At 34.2% G+C, this 19,851-nt stretch overlaps 1 protein-coding gene across 1 annotated transcript in view; it reads right to left on the bottom strand.

The window, feature by feature from the left end:
• Positions 1-19,851, bottom strand: part of LOC138101611 (netrin receptor DCC-like) — a gene marked incomplete at its 5' end in the record, with an annotated part of 90,977 nt that overhangs the window by 51,533 nt on the left and 19,593 nt on the right. Inside the window, 4 exon segments of the mRNA XM_068999379.1 lie at positions 4,859-5,067; positions 9,654-9,795; positions 14,303-14,359; positions 14,607-14,639. Coding sequence (XP_068855480.1) covers positions 4,859-5,067; positions 9,654-9,795; positions 14,303-14,359; positions 14,607-14,639 — 441 coding nt within the window.

Genomic DNA, 19,851 nt, shown 5'->3' with positions numbered 1-19,851 from the left:
GGAGGAAAAAGGGGAAAATTTTGGGAATTTGGGGGGATTTTTGGGAATTTTTGGGGATTTTTAGGAATTTTTGGGGGATTTTGGGAGGAAAAGGGGAAAATTTTGGGAAATTTTGGGAATTTTGGGGATTTTTAGGAATTTTTGGGGGATTTTGGGAGGAAAAGGGGAAAATTTTGGGAATTTTGGGGAATTTTTGGGGAATTTTTGGGGATTTTTAGGAATTTTTGGGGGATTTTGGGAGGAAAAGAAAAATTTTGGGGAATTTTGGGGAATTTTTAAGGGGATTTTGGAGGGAAAAGGAAAATTTGGGGAATTTTTTGGGTTTTGGGGTGGAAAAGGGGAAAATTTGGGGAATTTTTGGAGGAAAAAGGGGGAAAATTTGGGAATTTTGGGGGATTTTGGGGCTAAAAAGGGGAAATTTTGGGAATTTTTGGGATTTGGGTTGGAAAGGGGAAAATTTTGGGAAATTTTGGGGAATTTTTGAGAATTTTTGGGGGATTTTGGGGCTAAAAAGGGAAAATTTTGGGAATTTTTGGGAAATTTTGGGGCTAAAAAGGAAAAATTTTGGGAATTTTTGGGATTTTTGGGAATTTTTTGGGTGGAAAAGGGGAAAATTTTGGGAAATTTTGGGAATTTGGGGGGATTTTGGGGATTTTTGGGAATTTTTGGGGGATTTTGGAAAGAAATATAGAAATTTTGGGGAAATTTTGGGAAATTTTGGGAATTTTGGGGATTTTTGGGAATTTTTAAGGGGATTTTGGAGGGAAAAGGGGAGAATTTTGGGAAATTTTGGGAATTTTGGGGAATTTGGGTGGAAAAGGGGAAAATTCCAGGAATTTTTGGGATTTTTTGGAATTTTTGGTGGAAAAGGGGAAAAATTTTGGGAATTTTTGGGGAATTTGGGGCTAAAAAGGGAAAAATTTGGGAATTTTTGGGATTTTTGGGAATTTTTGGACGGAAAAGGGGAAAATTTGGGGAATTTTTGGGATTTGGGTGGGAAAGGGCAAAGTTTTGGGAAATTTGGGGAACTTGGGGGGATTTTTAGGAATTTTTGGGGGATTTTGGGAGGAAATAGGGAAAATTTTGGGAATTTTTGAGAATTTTTGGGGGATTTTTGGGAGATTTTGGGTGGAAAAGGGGGAAATTTTGGGGAATTTTGGGGATTTTTGAGAATTTTTGGGGGGATTTTTGGGAGATTTTGGGTGGAAAAGGGGAAAATTTTGGGGAATTTTGGGGGATTTTTGGAAATTTTTAAGGGGATTTTGGAGGGAAAAGGAAAATTTGGGGAATTTTTTGGGTTTTGGGGTGGAAAAGGGGAAAATTTGGGGAATTTTTGGAGGAAAAAGGGGAAAATTTTGGGAATTTTGGGGGATTTTGGGGCTAAAAAGGGGAAATTTTGGGAATTTTTGGGATTTGGGTTGGAAAGGGGAAAATTTTGGGAAATTTTGGGGAATTTTTGAGAATTTTGGGGGGATTTTGGGGGTAAAAAGGGAAAATTTTGGGAATTTTTGGGGATTTTGGGGCTAAAAAGGAAAAATTTTGGGGATTTTTGGGAATTTTTTGGGTGGTAAAGGGGAAAATTTGGGGAAATTTTGGGAATTTGGGGGGATTTTGGGGATTTTTGGGAATTTTTGGGGGATTTTGGAAAGAAATATAGAAATTTTGGGGAAATTTTGGGAAATTTTGGGAATTTTGGGGATTTTTGGGAATTTTTAAGGGGATTTTGGAGGGAAAAGGGGAAAATTTTGGGAAATTTTGGGAATTTTGGGGGATTTGGGCATAAAAAGGGGAAATTTCCAGGAATTTTTGGGATTTTTTGGAATTTTTGGTGGAAAAGGGGAAAAATTTTGTGGAATTTTGGGGTGGAAAATGGGGAAAATTTTGGGAATCTTTGAGGGTGAAAAAGGGGAAAATTCTGGGAATTTTTTGAGATTTGGGAGAAAAAGGGGAAAATTTTGGGATTTTTTGGGGGAATTTTGGGAATTTTTGGTGGAAAAGGGGAAAATTCTGGGAATTTTTGGGGAAAATTCTGGGAATTTTTGGGGAAAATTTTGGGAATTTTTGGGGATTTTGAGATGGAAAAAGGGGAAAATTCTGGGAATCTTTGAGGGTGAAAAAGGGGAAAATTCTGGGAATTTTTGGGAATTTTGGGTGGAAAATGGGCAAAATTTTTGTGGAATTTTTGGTGGAAAATTTTGGGAATTTTGGGGGGATTTTTGGGAATTTTGAGATGGAAAATTGGGAAAATTCTGGGAATATTTGGGGAAAATTTTGGGAATTTTGGGGGAAAATTTTGGGAAATTTGGGAAATTTTGGAAAATGGGCAAAATTTTGGGAATTTTTGGTGGAAAATTTTGGGAATTTTTGGGGAAAATTTTGGGAATTTTGGGGGGTAAAATGGGGAAAATTCCGGGAATTTTCGGGAATTTTTGGTGGAAAAGAGGAAAAATTTTGTGGAATTTTGGGGTGGAAAATGGGGAAAATTTGGGAATTTTTGGGGAAAATTTTGGGAATTTTTGGGGATTTTGAGATGGAAAAATGGGGAAATTTTGGGAATTTTTGAGGGTAGAAAACAAGAAAATTCTGGGAATTTTGGGGGCAAAATCCCTCCAAAATTCCCAAATTTTCCTGGAAAAACGATTCCAAATCCGATCCAAATTTTTGGGGATTTTGGGGTGGAAAACGGGAAAATTTGGGGATTTTTTGGGATTTTGGGATGGAAAACAAAAATTTGGGATTTTTTTTGGAATTTTGGGGTAAAAAAGAAAAAATTTGGGGAATTTTTGGTGGAAAAGGGGAAAATTTTGGGAATTTTTGGGAATTTTGGAGAGAAAAGGGGAAAATTTGGGGAATTTTGGGGGATTTGGGAGAAAAGGGAAAATTTGGGGAATTTTTGGGAATTTGGGGAAATTTGGGGTGGAAAATGGGCAAATTTTGGGAATTTTTGGTGGAAAATTTTGGGAATTTTGGGGGGATTTTTGGGAATTTTGAGATGGAAAATGGGGGAAATTCTGGGAATTTTTGGGGAAAATTTTGGGAATTTTTGGGGATTTTGAGATGGAAAAAGGGGGAAATTTTGGGAATTTTTGGGGGTGAAAAAGGGGAAAATTTTGGGAATTTTGGGGAGTTTTGGGAGAAAAAAAGGAAAATTTGGGGATTTTTTGGGGAATTTTAGGAAATTTGGGGTGGAAAAGGGGAAAATTCTGGGAATTTTTGGGGAAAATTTTGGGAATTTTGGGGGAAAATTTTGGGAAATTTGGGAAATTTTGGAAAATGGGCAAAATTTTGGGAATTTTTGGTGGAAAAGGGGAAAATTTTTGTGGAATTTTTGGTGGAAAATTTGGGGAATTTTTGGGGGATTTTTGGGAATTTTGGGGGGGAAAGGGGAAAATTTTGGGAATTTTTGGGGAAAATTTTGGGAATTTGGGGGGAAAATTTTGGGAAATTTGGGAAATTTGGGGAGGAAAATGGGGAAAATTTGGTGGAAAATTTGGGGAATTTTTGGGGGATTTTTGGGAATTTTGAGATGGAAAATTGGGAAAATTTTGGGAATTTTTGGGGAAAATTCTGGGAATTTTTGGGGAAAATTTTGGGAATTTTTGGGGAACTTTGGGGTGGAAAAAGGGGAAAATTCTGGGAATCTTTGAGGGTAGAAAAGGGGAAAATTTTGGGATTTTTTGGGGAATTTTGAGGTGGAAAATGGGGAAAATTTTGGGAATTTTTGGTAGAAAAGTGGAAAAATTTGGGAATTTTTGGGGAAAAAATTTTGGGAATTTTAGGGGAAAATTTTGGGTTTTGGGGGTAAATTTTGGGGTTTTTTGGGAATTTTGGGGTGGAAAATGGGGGAAATTCTGGGAATTTTTGGTGGAAAAGTGAAAATCTTTGTGGAATTTTAGGGGAAAATTTTGGGAATTTTTGGGGAAAATTTTGGGAATTTTTGGGGAACTTTGGGGTAAAAAAGGGGAAAATTTTGGGAATCTTTGGGGGTGGAAAAGGGGAAAATTCTGGGAATTTTTGGGGAATTTTGGGTGGAAAAGGGGAAAATTTTTGTGGAATTTTTGGTGGAAAATTTGGGGAATTTTTGGGGGATTTTTGGGAATTTTGAGATGGAAAATGTAGAAAATTCTGGGAATTTTGGGGGAAAATTCTGGGAATTTTTGGGGAAAATTTTGGGAATTTTTGGGGATTTTGAGATGGAAAAAGGGGAAAATTCTGGGAATGTTTGAGGGTGAAAAAGGGGAAAATTCTGGGAATTTTTGGGAATTTTGGGTGGAAAATAGGCAAAATTTTGGGAATTTTGGGGGAAAATTTTGGGAATTTTGGGGGAAAATTTTGGGAATTTTGGGAAATTTGGGGAGGAAAATGGGGAAAATTCTGGGAATTTTTGGGGAAAATTCTGGGAATTTTTGGGGAAAATTTTGGGAATTTTTGGGGAACTTTGGGGTAAAAAAGGGGAAAATTTTGGGAATCTTTGGGGGTGGAAAAGGGGAAAATTCTGGGAATTTTCGGGGATTTGGGAGAAAAAGGGGAAAATTTTGGGAATTTTTGGTGGAAAATTTGGGGATTTTTTGGGGATTTTTGGGAATTTTGGGGTAGAATTTTGGGAATTTTTGGGGATAATTTTGGGAATTTTTGGGGATAATTTTGGGAATTTTGGGGGAAAATTTTGAGATGGAAAAAGGGGAAAATTCTGGGAATTTTTGAAGGTAGAAAACAAGACAATTCTGGGAATTTTGAGGCAAAACTCCCGGAAAAAAATGGCAATTCTCGGACTTTTCCTGGAAAAAAAACCCCTCAAAACCTTCCAAAAACCCCCAAAATTCCCCAAAAAACCCCCGAATTCCCCGGATTTCCTCACCCGCCTGCGGCAGGTTTTTTTTGGCCGCCTGCAATTCCGAAGTTTTGCCTTCTCCTTGGATTTCCTGGCCCTCGGCCGCCGGCGATTCCCGGCGCGGAGGCTCCGATTCCGGAGCTTTTTCCAGGTTTTTCAGCTCCATCTCCTCGTGGTGGATCCATAAATCCGGAGGCCGCGGCTCCTTCTGGCTCCCTTTCCTCTTCCCGGGGTTTCTTTGGGGGAAAAAAAGGGGAAAAAGGGTTTTTTTTTTCCAGGGAATTCGGACGGAATGGAAAGGGGTTGGGGGAGGTTGAAGGGAGGGGTTGAAGGGATTTTTTGGGGATTTTTTGGGGGTTTTTTGGGGGGTTTTTGGGGGTTTTTTGGGGATTTTTTGAGGGTTTTTTCAGGATTTTTTGAGGATTTTTTGGGGATTTTTTGGGAATTTTTAGGGATTTTTTGGGGATTTTTTGGGGATTTTTTGGGGTTTTTTTGGGGATTTTTTGGGGATTTTTTGAGGATTTTTTGGGGATTTTTTGGGGATTTTTTGGGGGATTTTTTTGGGATTTTTCTGAGATTTTTTGGGGATTTTTTGGGGGTTTTTTGGGATTTTTTGGGGATTTTTCTGGGATTTTTTGGGGTTTTTTTGGGGATTTTTGGGGGATTTTTTTTTTAATTTTTGGGAATTTTTGGGGGGTTTTTTGGGGGATTTTTCTGGGATTTTTTGGGGATTTTTTGAGGATTTTTTGGGGATTTTGGGGGGTTTTTTGGGGATTTTTGGGGGTTTTTTGGGATTTTTTGGGGTTTTTTTGTGGATTTTTTGAAGATTTTTTGAGGATTTTTTAGGGTTTTCTGAGGATTTTTTTGGGGGATTTTTTGGGGGTTTTTTGGGGTTTTTTTGGGGATTTTTGGGGGTTTTTTGGGGATTTTTCTGGGATTTTTTGGGGATTTTTTGGGGATTTTTTGAGGATTTTTTTGGATTTTTTGGGGGGATTTTTTTTTAATTTTTGGGAATTTTTGGGGGATTTTCGGGGGGATTTTTGGGGATTTTTTGGGGCTTTTTTGGGATTTTTTGGGGGTCTTTTGGGGATTTTTCTGGGATTTTTTGAGATTTTTTTGGGATTTTTTGGGGATTTTTTGAGGATTTTTTTGGGATTTTTCGGGGATTTTTGGGGGTTTTTTGGGGATTTTTGGGGGATTTTTTGGGTATTTTTTGGAGATTTTTTCTGATTTTTTGAGGATTTTTGAGGGGTTTTTTGGGGATTTTTTGGGGATTTTTGGGGGGGATTTTTGGGTTTTTTTTTGGATATTTGGGGGATTTTTTGGGGATTTTTTGGGGATTTTTTGGGAATTTTTTGGGATTTTTTAGGGATTTTTTGAGATTTTTTGGGGATTTTTGGGGATTTTTTGAGGATTTTTTGGGGATTTTTTAGGGATTTTTTGGGGGATTTTTTTGGGATTTTTCTGAGATTTTTTGGGGATTTTTTGGGGGTTTTTTGGGATTTTTTGGGGATTTTTCTGGGATTTTTTGGTTTTTTTTGGGATTTTTTGGGGATTTTTCTGGGATTTTTTGGGGGTTTTTTGAGGATTTTTTGGGGATTTTTTGGGGATTTTTTGAGGATTTTTTGGGGATTTTTTGAGGATTTTTTGGGGATTTTTCTGGGATTTTTGGGGATTTTTTGGGGATTTTTTAGGGATTTTTTGGGAATTTTTTGGAATTTTTGGGGGATTTTTGGGGGGATTTTTGGGGGATTTTTGGGGATTTTTTCTGGGACTTTTTGGGGATTTTTTGGGGATTTTTTTGGGGTTTTTTGGGGATTTTTCTGGGATTTTTTGGAGATTTTTTGGGGATATTTTGGGGATTTTCTTGGATTTTTTTCTGTAATTTTTTGGGATTTTTTTGCGATTTTTGGGAGATTTTTTGGGGGTTTTTTGGGATTTTTTGGGGGATTTTTTGGGGATTTTTGGGGGGATATTTTGAGGATTTTTTGGGGATTTTTCTGGGATTTTTGGGGGATTTTTGGGGATTTTTTGGGGTTTTTTTAGGGATTTTTTGGGAATTTTTGGGAATTTTTGGGGGATTTTTGGGGGATTTTTGGGGATTTTTTCTGGGATTTTTTGGGGGTTTTTTGGGATTTTTTGAGATTTTTTGGGGATTTTTCTGGGATTTTTTGGGGTTTTTTGGGGATTTTTGGGGGGTTTTTTGGGGATTTTTCTGGGATTTTTTGGGGATTTTTCTGGGATTTTTGGGGGATTTTTCTGGGATTTTTGGGGATTTTTTGAGGATTTTTCTGGGATTTTTTGAGGATTTTTTGGGGATTTTTAAGGGATTTTTGGGGGGTTTTTTGCAATTTTTTGGGGATTTTTTGGGGATTTTTTGAGGATTTTTTGGGGTTTTTGGGGGATTCTTCTGGGATTTTTCGGGGGTTTTTTGGGATTGATTGGATTTTTTTCCCCATTTTTTTGGAATTTTTTTTCCCAATTTTTGGGGATTTTTTGGGGATTTTTTTAAACAATTTTTGGGATTTTTTTCCCAATTTTTTACGAATTTTTTCCGATTTTCTCCAAATTTTTCCCCGATTTTTTGGAGTTTTTTCCCCAATTTTTTGGAATTTTTTTCCCAATTTTTTAGGATTTTTTTTGAATTTTTTTCAATTTTTTGGGAATTTTTCCAATTTTTTGGGATTTTTTGGGGGATTTTTTTTTGAATTTTTTTTCCATTTTTGGGAAAATTTTTTTCCAATTTTTTGGGAATTTTTTCCGATTTTCTCCAAATTTTTTCCCACTTTTTTGGAATTCTTTCCCCAATTTTTTGGTATTTTTTTTCCATTTTTAAAGGTTTTTTTTTCCCCAATTCTTTGGACTTTTTTTCCCAATTTTTTAGAACTTTTTTTCCGTTTTTAGGGATTTTTTTTCCATTTTTTTGGGATTTTTTTCCCAATTTTTAACGAATTTTTTCCGATTTTCTCCAAATTTTTTCCCAATATTTTGGACTTTTTTTCCCGATTTTTTGGGATTTTTTTCCCAATTTTTGGGGATTTTTTGGGGAATTTTTTTTGAAATTTTTTCCATTTTTTGAGAAATTTTTTTCCCAATTTTTTGGGAATTTTTCCAATTTTTTTACAAGAGTTTTTTTCCCTTTTTTTTTTGATTTTTTTTCTAAATTTTTTAGAATTTTTTCCCATTTTTTCGGGATTTTTTCCCTTTTTTTTTTTGGATTCTTTTTCCCGATTTTGGGGGATTTTATTCCAAATTTTTTTGTTTTTTTTCCCATTTTTTTGGAATTTTTTCCCTGATTTTTTGGGAATTTTTTCCAATTTTTTGGAATTTTTTTTAAGTGTTTGGGGATTCTTTTTCGCAATTTTTTAGACTTTTTTTCCCAATTTTTTGGAGTTTTTTTCCCAATTTTTTTGGATTTTTTTCCCAATTTTTGGGGAATTTTCCCAATTTTTGGGAATTTTTTGGGGGATTATTTTTGAAATTTTTTCCATTTTTGGAAATTTTCTTTCCAATTTTTTGGGAATTTTTCCAATTTTTTGGAATTTTTTCCCCGATTTTTAGGAATTTTTTTTCCAATTTTTTGGAAATGTTTCCCAGTTTTTGGGATTTTTTTCCCCAATTTTGGTGAATTTTTTTGGAACTTTTTTCAATTTTGGGGGATTTATTTTCCCTTTTTTTTGGAATTTTTTTTTCACAATTTTTTGGGAATTTTTCAATTTTTGGGGGATTTTTCCCCAATTTTTGCTCCAATTTCCCCCCCCAATTTTCCCCAATTTTCCCTCATTTTCTCCCAAATTTTTTCTTAAACTTTCCCAATTTTTTTCTCCAATTTCCCCCCATTTTTTCCCCCATTTTCCTCAATTTTTTCTCCAATTTCCCCCCAATTTTCCCCTAATTTTTCCCCCAATTTTTCCCCAATTTCCCCCCAATTTTCCCCCATTTTTCCCCAATTTTTCCTCAATTTTCCCCCATTTTTTCCCCATTTTCCCCCCAATTTTTCCCCAATTTTCCCCCAAATTTCCCCCCATTTTTCCCATTTTCCCCCAATTTTCTCCCAATTTTTTCTCAAATTTTTTCTTGAATTTTCCCCATTTTTTCTTAAATTTCCCCCATTTTTTCCCCAAATTTTTCCAATTTTTTCCCCCATTTTTCCCCAATTTTTCCCCAATTTTCCCCAATTTTCCCCAATTCCCCCTAAATTTTCCCCAATTTTTTCCCAATTTTTCCCGATTATTTCCCCAATTTTTCGCCGATTTTCCCCCCAATTTCTCCCCATTTTTCCTCCAATTTTTGGCCACTTTCCCCCCAATTTTTCCCCAATTTTTTCCTAATTTTCCCCCAAATTTTTCCCCAATTTCTTCCCAATTTTCCCCCATTTTTCCCCCAATTTTTTCCCAATTTCCCCCCATTTTTTCCCCAAATTTTCCCTATTTTTTCCCCAATTTTTTCCCCATTTTCCCCCAATTTTTTCCCCATTTTTCCCCCCATTTTCCCCCCATTTTTCCCCAATTTTTCCCCAATTTTCCCCCAATTTTCCCCCATTTTTCCCCAATTTTTTCCCAAATTTCCCCCCAATTTTTCCCCAATTTTCCCCATTTTCCCCATTTTTCCCCCCATTTTCCCCCAATTTTTTCCCAATTTTCTTCTGGAATTTTCCCCATTTTTCTTAAAATTTCCCCCATTTTCCCCCCAATTTTTTCCCAACACTCCCCCAAACCCCCCCCGATTTTTTTTCCCCTTCCCAAATCCCTTCCAAAACCTCCCGAAAATTCCCCAAAATTCCCCAAAATTCCCCAAAATTCCCCAAAATTCCCTCTCTTACTTCCTCCTCCTCTCCTCGGAGCGCCGGGCGCAGATCCAGGCGCCCACGGCCGCCGTCACCACGGCGACGCCGCCGGCCACTCCCAGCACCAACAGCACGGCCCCGTTGCCGGCCGAGGGCTTCCGCTGGCCCACGGGAGGCTCTGGAAAATAATCCGGGAATTTCGGGAAGTGGGGAAAAATCCCGGGAATTTTCCCCCTTTTTTTCCCATTTTTTCCGATTTTTTTCCCATTTTTTTCTGATTTTTTTCTGATTTTTTTCTCAATTTTTTCCCATTTTTTCTCATTTTTTCCCATTTTTTTCTGATTTTTTTCCCCATTTTTTTCCCTATTTTTCCCATTTTTTCCTCGGTTTTTTGTGATTTTTTCCCATTTTTTCTGATTTTTTTCCCATTTTTTCCCCATTTTTTTCCCCATTTTTTCTGATTTTTTTCCCATTTTTTCCCCATTTTTTTCCCATTTTTTCTGATTTTTTTCCCATTTTTTCCCCATTTTTTTCCCATTTTTTCTGATTTTTTTTCCCATTTTTTTCCCATTTTTTCCCATTTTTTCTGATTTTTTCCCATTTTTTCTAATTTTTTCCCATTTTTTTCTGATTTTCCCCCATTTTTTTTCTGATTTTTCCCATTTTTTCCCATTTTTTTCTGATTTTTTTCTGATTTTTTTCCCATTTTTTCCCATTTTTTCCCTATTTCATTCTGATTTTTTCTGATTTTTTCCCCCTTTTTTCCCCATTTTTTTCCCATTTTTTTCCCATTTTTTTCTGATTTTTTTCTGATTTTTTTCTCGATTTTTTCCCATTTTTTCTCATTTTTTCCCATTTTTTTCTGATTTTTTTCCCCATTTTTTCCCTATTTTTCCCATTTTTTCCTCGGTTTTTTTGTGAGTTTTTCCCATTTTTTCCGATTTTTTCCCCATTTTTTTCCCATTTTTTTCTGATTTTTTTCTGATTTTTTCTGATTTTTTCCCTTTTTTTTTCTGATTTTTCCCCATTTTTTCCCCATTTTATTCTGATTTTTTCTGATTTTTTTTCCCTTTTTTTTTTCTGATTTTTTCCCCATTTTTTCCCCATTTTATTCTGATTTTTTCCCATTTTTTTCCCATTTTTTTCTGATTTTTTTCTGATTTTTTCTGATTTTTCCCTTTTTTTTTCTGATTTTTCCCCATTTTTTCCCCATTTTATTCTGATTTTTTCTGATTTTTTTTTCCCTTTTTTTTTTCTGATTTTTTCCCCATTTTTTCCCCATTTTATTCTGATTTTTTCCCATTTTTTTCCCATTTTTTTCTGATTTTTTTCTGATTTTTTCTGATTTTTTCCCTTTTTTTTTCTGATTTTTCCCCATTTTTTCCCCATTTTATTCTGATTTTTTCTGATTTTTTTCCCTTTTTTTTTCTGATTTTTTCCCCATTTTTTCCCCATTTTATTCTGATTTTTTCCCATTTTTTCCCATTTTTTTCTGATTTTTTTCTGATTTTTTCTGATTTTTTTCCCTTTTTTTTTCTGATTTTTCCCCATTTTTTCCCCATTTTATTCTGATTTTTTCTGACTTTTTTCCCTTTTTTTTTTCTGATTTTTTCCCCATTTTTTCCCCATTTTATTCTGATTTTTTCCCATTTTTTTCCCATTTTTTTCTGATTTTTTTCTGATTTTTTCTGATTTTTTTCCCTTTTTTTTTCTGATTTTTCCCCATTTTTTCCCCATTTTATTCTGATTTTTTCTGATTTTTTTCCCTTTTTTTTCTGATTTTTTCCCCATTTTTTCCCCATTTTATTCTGATTTTTTCTGATTTTTTTCCCTTTTTTTTCTGATTTTTTCCCCATTTTTTCCCCATTTTATTCTGATTTTTTCCCATTTTTTCCCCATTTTTTCCCCATTTTTTCTGATTTTTTTCCCATTTTTTCCCTATTTTTTCTCATTTTTTTCTGATTTTTTTCTGCATTTCCCATTTTTTTCCACATTTTTTTTTATTTTTTCCCCATTTTTTTCTGATTTCTTTTGATTTTTTCCCCATTTTTTTCCCATTTTTTCCGATTTTTTCCCCCATTTTTTCTGCATTTTTCCCCACTTTTTTCAGATTTTTTCCCTTTTTTTTTCCCATTTTTTCCCCTTTTTTCCCATTTTTTCCCCATTTTATTCTGATTTTTTCCCATTTTTTCCCCATTTTTTCCCCATTTTTTCTGATTTTTTCCCATTTTTTCCCTATTTTTTCCCATTTTTTTCTGATTTTTTTCTGATTTTTCCCATTTTTTTCCACATTTTTTTTATTTTTTCCCCATTTTTTCCCCATTTTTTTCTGATTTCTTTCTCATTTTTTCTGATTTTTTCCCCATTTTTTTCCCATTTTTTCCGATTTTTTCCCCCATTTTTTCTGCATTTTTCCCCACTTTTTTTCAGATTTTTTCCCATTTTTTTCCCATTTTTTCCCCTTTTTTCCCATTTTTTTCTGATTTTTTTCTCCATTTTTTTCCCTTTTTTTCCCATTTTTTTCCCATTTTTTCTGATTTTTTCCCCATTTTTTCCCATTTTTTCCCCTTTTTTCCCATTTTTTCCCCATTTTATTCTGATTTTTTCCCATTTTTTCCCCATTTTTTCCCCATTTTTTCTGATTTTTTCCCATTTTTTCCCTATTTTTTCCCATTTTTTTCTGATTTTTTTCTGATTTTTCCCATTTTTTTCCACATTTTTTTTATTTTTTCCCCATTTTTTCCCCATTTTTTTCTGATTTCTTTCTCATTTTTTCTGATTTTTTCCCCATTTTTTTCCCATTTTTTCCGATTTTTTCCCCCATTTTTTCTGCATTTTTCCCCACTTTTTTTCAGATTTTTTCCCATTTTTTTCCCATTTTTTCCCCTTTTTTCCCATTTTTTTCTGATTTTTTTCTCCATTTTTTTCCCTTTTTTTCCCATTTTTTTCCCATTTTTTCTGATTTTTTCCCCATTTTTTTCCCATTTTTTCCCCATTTTTTCCATTTTTTTCTGATTTTTTCCCGTTTTTTCTGATTTTCTTCTGATTTTTTTCCCATTTTTTCTGATTTTTTCCCAATTTTTTCTGATTTTTTCTGATCTTTTTCCCATTTTTTTTCCCTTTTTTTCCCCATTTTTTTCCCATTTTTTCCCCCAATTTTTCCGCCATATTTCCCCCTAATTTTTCCCCAATTTCCCCCCATTTTCCCCCAATTTTCCCCATTTTTTTCCCCATTTTTTCCCAATTCCCCCCAATTTCCCCCATTTCTTCCCCATTTTTCTCCCCAATTTCCCTCCTATTTTTCCCCCATTTTCCCTCAATTTTCCCCCCAATTTTCCCCCATTTTTCTCCAATTTTCCTTCATTTTTCCCCCAAATTTCCCTCCATTTTCCCCCCAATTTTCTCCAATTTTCCCCCAATTTTCCCCCATTTTTCTCCCCAATTTCCCCCAATTTTCCTTTTTTATCTCCCCCATTTTCCCCCCATTTTTCCCCAATTTTCCCCCATTTTTTCCTCCAATTTCCCCCCATTTTCCCCCAATATTCCCCATTTTTCCCCCTATTTTTCCCAATTTTCCCCCAATTTTTCCCCCAATTTTTCCCCCAATTTTTCCCCCATTTTTCCCAATTTTCCCCCAATTTTATTCCCATTTCCCCCGATTTTCCCCCCAATTTTTTTTTCATTTTCCCCCTAATTTTTTCCCAATTTTCCCCAATTTTTCCCCAGATTTTCCCCCCATTTTTCCCCCGTTTCCCCCTTTTTTCCCCCCATTTTCCCCCCCATTTTCCCCATTTTTCCTCCCATTTTTCCCCATTTTCCCCCCAATTTTCCCCTCAATTTTTTTTCCCATTTTCTCCCAATTTTTCCCCATTTTCCCCCCATTTCCCCCCATTTTTCCCCCAATTTTTTCCCAATTTTCCCCAATTTTTCCCCCATTTTTTCCCATTTTCCCCCCATTTTCCCCCCAATTTTTCTTCCCATTTCCCCCCATTTTTTCCCCATTTTCCCTCATTTTCCCCCCATTTTTCCCCCAATTTTTTCCCCAATTTTTCCCCCTTTTTTTCCCATTTTCCCCCAATTTTTCCCCAATTTTTCCCCCAATTTTTCCCCATTTTTTTCCCCATTTTCCCCCCATTTTTCCCCATTTTCCCCCCAATTTTCCCCCCAATTTTTTCCCATTTTTCCCCCAATTTTCCCCCAAATTTCCCCCAATTTTTCCCCCTTTTTTTCCCATTTTCCCCCCATTTTTCCCCAATTTCTCCCCAATTTTCCCCAAAATTTTCTCCATTTTTTCTCCATTTTCCTTTCAATTTTCCCCATTTTCCCCTCAATTTCCCCAAATTTTTCCCCCTATTTTTCCCAATTTTTCCCCCATTTTGCCCCCAATTTCTCCCAATTTTTCCCCCCATTTTCCCCCAATTTTTCCCCAATTTTCCCTCAATTTTTCCCATTTTTTTTTCCCATTTCCCCCAATTTTTTCCTCAATTTTTCCCCCATTTTTCCCCAAATTTTCCCCAATTTTCCCCCCATTTTTTCCCCATTTTTCCCCAATTTTCCTCCAATTTCCCCCCAATTTCCCCTCATTTTTCCTCCATTTTTCCCCATTTTCCCCCCAATTTTTCCCAAACCCTCCAAACCCCAATTTTTCCCAAAATCCCCCAATTTCCCCCCAAATTTCCCCTCACCATTGAGGCTGCTCCGATCGATATCCAGCGGCCAATAGGCTCCGTCTCCATGGCGACCTGATGGAAAAAAAAACCCAAAAAACCCCCAAAAAAACCCCAAAAAACCCCAAAAATCAGGAATTTTCCACCCAAAATTATCCCCAAAAATTCCCCCTTGAAAGCAAAAATTTGGGAATTTTTTGGGAATTTTTTTGGAATTTTTGGGGAATTTTTTGGGAATTTTTCGGGGTTTTTTTGGGGGTTTTTTTCTTCTAGGATTGGGAATTTTTGGGGGGAATTTGGGAAAAATTGGGGAATTTCTTACCTTGGTCGTTGGGCATTTTGTCGGGATGGTCGGCTGGAAAAGAGGGAAAAATGGGATTTTTGGGGATTTTTTGGGAACTTTTTGGGGATTTTTTGGGAATCCAAGAAAATCCCAAGAAAATTTTAAAAAAATCCCCAAAAATCCCCAAAAAATCCCCAAAAAATCCTAAAAAAATCCCCCCAAAACCCCCCAAAAAATCACAAAAAAAATCCCCCAAAAATCCCCAAAAATTCCAAGAAAATTGCCCAAAAAACCAAAAAAAAACCAAAAAAAGTCCCCCAAAAATTCCGAAAAATCCCCCCAAAAATCGCAAAAAAAATCCCAGAAAAATTACAGAAAAAAATCCAAGAAAATCCCCAAAAAATCCCCAAAAATCCCCAAAAAATCGCAAAAAAAACCCCAAAAATCCCAAAAAACCCCCCAAAAAATCTCTAAAAAATTCAAAAAAAATCCCAAAAATACCGCAAAAAATCCCCCCAAAAATCCCAAAAAAAACCCAAAAATCCCCCCAAAAATCCCCAAAAAATCCCCCCAAAAAACCCCGCAAAAAATCCCAGAAAAATCCCTAAAAAATCCTTAAAAAATCCCCCAAAATCGCAAAAAATCGCAAAAAAATCCCCAAAAATCCAAAAAAAATTTGCAAAAAAAATTCCCCAAAACTGCCAAAAAATTACCCAAAGAAGTCCCCAAAAAATCCCCAAAAAATCCCCAAAAAAATCCCTAAAAAATCCCAAAAAATCTCAAAAAATCCCAAAAAATCTCAAAATAACCCCCCCCAAAAATCGCAAAAAATCCCAAAAAAATCCCCAAAAAAATCCCCAAAAAACCCCCAGAAATCCCAAAAAATCCCCTAAAAATTACAGAAAAAATCCAAGAAAATCTCCAAAAATTCCCCAAAAAATCCCTAAAAAATTCCAAAAAAATCCCCAAAAAACCGCAAAAAAAAATCCCCAAAAAATCCCCCAAAAAACCCAAAAATCCCCCCAAAAATCCCCAAAAATCCCCAAAAATTAAAAAAAAATCCCCAAAAAATCCCCCCCAAAAAAACCCAAAAAAATCCCAGAAAAATCCCCAAAAAATCGCAAAAAATCCCCCAAAAATTCCAAAAAAAATCCCAAAAAATCCCCTAAAAATTACAGAAAAAATCCAAGAAAATCTCCAAAAATTCCCCAAAAAATCCCTAAAAAATTCCAAAAAAATCCCCAAAAAACCGCAAAAAAAATCCCCAAAAAATCCCCCAAAAAGCCCAAAAATCCCCCCAAAAATCCCCAAAAATCCCCAAAAATTAAAAAAAAATCCCCAAAAAATCCCCCCCAAAAAAACCCAAAAAAATCCCAGAAAAATCCCCCAAAAATCCTCAAAAAATCCCCCAAAAACACCGCAAAAAAATCCCCCAAAATCAAAAAAAAATTCCCAAAAAATTCCCCCAAAAAATCCCCAAAAATCCCAAAAAACCCCTAAAAAATCCCAAAAAAATCCCCAAAAAATCGCAAAAAATCCCCCAAAAATTCCAAAAAAAATCCCAAAAAATCCCCTAAAAATTACAGAAAAAATCCAAGAAAATCTCCAAAAATTCCCCAAAAAATCCCTAAAAAATTCCAAAAAAATCCCCAAAAAACCGCAAAAAAAAATCCCCAAAAAATCCCCCAAAAACCCCAAAAATCCCCCCAAAAATCCCCAAAAAATCCCCCCAAAAAAACCAAAAAAATCCCAGAAAAATCCCCCAAAAATCCTCAAAAAATCCCCCAAAAACACCGCAAAAAAATCCCCCAAAATCAAAAAAAAATTCCCAAAAAATTCCCCCAAAAAATCCCCCAAAAAATCCCCAAAAAATCCCCAAAAAAATCCCCAAAAATCCCTAAAGATCCCAAAAAACCCCTAAAAAATCCCCAAAAAATTGCAAAAAATCCCCCAAAAATTCCCAAAAAAATCCCAAAAAATCCCCAAAAAAATCGAAAAAAATCCCCCAAAATTCCAAGAAAATTGCCAAAAAGTCCCAAAAAAAACCGAAAAAAATCCCCCACAAATGCCCAAAAATTCCCAAAAATCCCCCCGAAATCCCCCAAAAATCGCAAAAAAATCCAGAAAAATTACAGAAAAAAATCCAAGAAAATCCCAAAATAATCCCAAAAAATCCCCAAAAATTCGCAAAAAAAACCCCAAAAATCCCCAAAAAAAACCCCAAAAAATCCCTAAAAAATTCCAAAAATATCCCAAAAATACGGCAAAAAAATCCCTAAAAAATCCCCCCCAAAAAAACCAAAAATCCCCCCAAAAATCCCCAAAAAATCCCCAAAAATTCCAAGATAATTGCCGAAAAAATCTCTAAAAATTCAACATAAATCTCCAAAAAATCTCCAAAAAATCCCTTAAAAATCCCCCAAAAAAACCCCAGAAAAATCTGAAAAAATCCCCAAAAAATCCAAAAAAAATCCCAAAAAATTCTATAAAAACCCTTAAAAAATTGCAACAAAATCCCGAAAAAATCCCCAAAATATCCCTAAAAATTACCGGAAAAATCCTGAAAAAATCCCAAAAAAATCTCGAAAAAATCTCCAAAAAATCCCAAAAAATCCCCAAAAAATACAAAAAAAACCCCAAAAAATCCCAAAAAATCTCCAAAAATCCCCCAAAAATTCCAAAAAATTCTATAAAAAATCCCAAAAATCCCCTAAAAATTCCAAGAAATCCCCAAAAATCCCTACAAATTACAGAAAAAATCCAAGAAAATCCCAAAAAAAATCCCCAAAAATTCGCAAAAAATCCCCCAAAATTCCAAGAAAATCGCAGAAAAAATCTCCAAAAATTCAACAAAAATCTCAAGAAAATCTCCAAAAAATCCCCCAAAAAATCCCCAAAAAATCGCAAAAAAATCCCCCAAAAATCACAAAAATTCTATGTAAAAATCCCAAAAAAATCCAAAAAAAAGTCAAAAAAATCCCCAAAAATTCTATTTAAAAAGCCCCTACAAATTCCCAAAAAAATCCCCAAAAAAAGTCAAAAAAATCCCAAAAAATCCCAAGAAAATCTCTAAAAATTACAGAAAAAATCCCAAAAAATCCCAAAAAATCCCTAAAATTTACTGAAAAAAATCCCAAAAAATCCCAAAAAAGACAGAAAAATCTCAAAAAATTCTAGTAAAAAATCCCAAAAAATTCCAATAAAATCCCTAAAAAATAAAAAAAAATTCCTAAAAAATCCCAAAAAATCCCCCAAAAAAATCCCCCCAAAAATCCCCAAAAATCCCAAAAAAATCCCCCAAAAAATCGCAAAAAAATCCTTAAAAAATCGCAAAAAAAAAAAAAAAAATTGGCAAAAAATACCCCAAAAAATCCCCAAAAAATCTCAAAAAATCGCACAAAAATCCCCAAAAAATCCCTAAAAATCAAAAAAAAATCCCCAAAAAACGTCAAAAAATCCCAAAAAAATTCCCAAAAAAATCACTAAAAAATCCAAAAAAAAAACCAAAAAATTCAAAAAAATCCCAAAAAATTCCAAAAAAATCTTTGAAAAATGTCAAAAAATCCTTTAAAAATTCTATAAAAATCCTTTAAAAACCGCCAAAAAATCCCAAAAAAATACAGAAAAAAATACAGAAAAATCCGAGACAATCCTCAAAAAATCCCAAAAAAAATTGCAAAAAATCCCCCCAAAAAAAACCCCAAAAAATCAAAAAAATCCCAAAAAATCCCAAAAAAAATCCGAAAAAATCCCAAAAAATTCCTAAAAAATACCAAAAAAATCCAAAAAAATCCCCAAAAAATCCCTAAGAAAACCTCAAAAATCAAAAAAAATCGCAAAATATCCCCCAAAAAATCCCCAAAAAATCCCAAAAAATTGCCAAAAGATTGCCAAAAAAATCCTTTAAAAATTGCAAAAAATCCCCAAAAAATCCCAAAAAAAATCCCTAAAAATCAAAAAAAAATCCCAAAAAACGTCAAAGAATCCCCAAAAAATTCCCAAAAAAATCACTAAAAAATCCCAAAAAAATCCCCAAAAAATCCCCAAAAAATCTCAAAAAAATACAGAAAAAATAACAGAAAAATCCAAGAAAATCCCCAAAAAATCCCCAAAAAATTGCAAAAAATCCGAAAAAAATGCCAAACAAATTCCAAAAAAAGTCTGAAAAAAGTCCCAGAAAAATCCCCAAAAAATCCCAAAAAAATCCCAAAAAAATCCCCCAAAAATCCCAAAAAAATCCCAAAAAATTCTATAAAAAATCCAAAATAATCCCAAAAAAAATCAAAAAAAAATCCCAAAAAATTCTCTAAAAGATTCCAAAAAATCCCTAAAAATTACCAAAAAAATCACAAAATAATCCCAAAAAAAATCTCAAAAAATCAAAAAAAAATCCCAAAAAAATCCCTAAAAAATCTCAAAAAAATCCCTAAAAAATACCCAAAAAATCGCAAAAAAAAAAATCCCAAAAAAAATCCCAAAAAATCCCTAAAAAATCCCCAAAAAATCCCAAAAAATCACTAAAAAATCCCCCCAAAAATCAAAAAAAAATCCCAAAAAATCCCCAAAAAATCTCTAAAAATTACCGAAAAAATCCCAAAAAATCCCCAAAAAATCCCTAAAAATTACTGAAAAAATCCCAAAAAAATCCCAAAATTCCCAAACACCCACCTTTGGCCGTGCGGAAGAAGACGGGATCCGAGAGGGGTCCGATCCCTTTGGAATTGCGCGCCTGGATCCGGAAATAATACCCGGAATCCAGGAGCAAATCCGGGATTTGGTGCGAGAGGCGCAAAAAACAACAAAAAAGAGAGAAAATTGCCCCAAAAAATCCTCAAAAAATCCCTGAAAAAATCCCTAAAAAATCCCATAAAATCCTAAAAAAATACCAAAAAAATTCCAAAAAAAGTCTGAAAAAAGTTCCAGAAAAATCCCCAAAAAATCCCAAAATATCCCCAAAAAATCCCTAAAAAATACCAAAAAATCGCAAAAAATCCCAAAAAAATCCCAAAAAATTGCAAAAAAATCCTAAAAAAATTGCAAAAAATCCTCTAAAAATCCCCAAAAAAAGTCAAAAAATCCCCAAAAAATTACCAAAAAAATCCTAAAAAAATTGCAAAAAATCCCCAAAAAATCCCAAAAAATTCTCTAAAAAATCCCAAAAAATCCCTAAAAATTACTGAAAAAATCCCAAAAAATCCTCAAAAATATCTGAAAAAAATCCCCAAAAATCCCAAAAAATCCCCAAAAAATCCCAAAAAAATTACCAAAAAAATCCTAAAAAAAT

This window comes from Aphelocoma coerulescens, unplaced genomic scaffold (genome assembly GCF_041296385.1).
Source record: "Aphelocoma coerulescens isolate FSJ_1873_10779 unplaced genomic scaffold, UR_Acoe_1.0 HiC_scaffold_352, whole genome shotgun sequence".
NCBI lineage: Eukaryota > Metazoa > Chordata > Aves > Passeriformes > Corvidae > Aphelocoma > Aphelocoma coerulescens.
The sequence above is the reverse complement of the archived record's forward strand: the minus strand, read 5'-3'. Positions and strand labels throughout refer to the sequence as shown.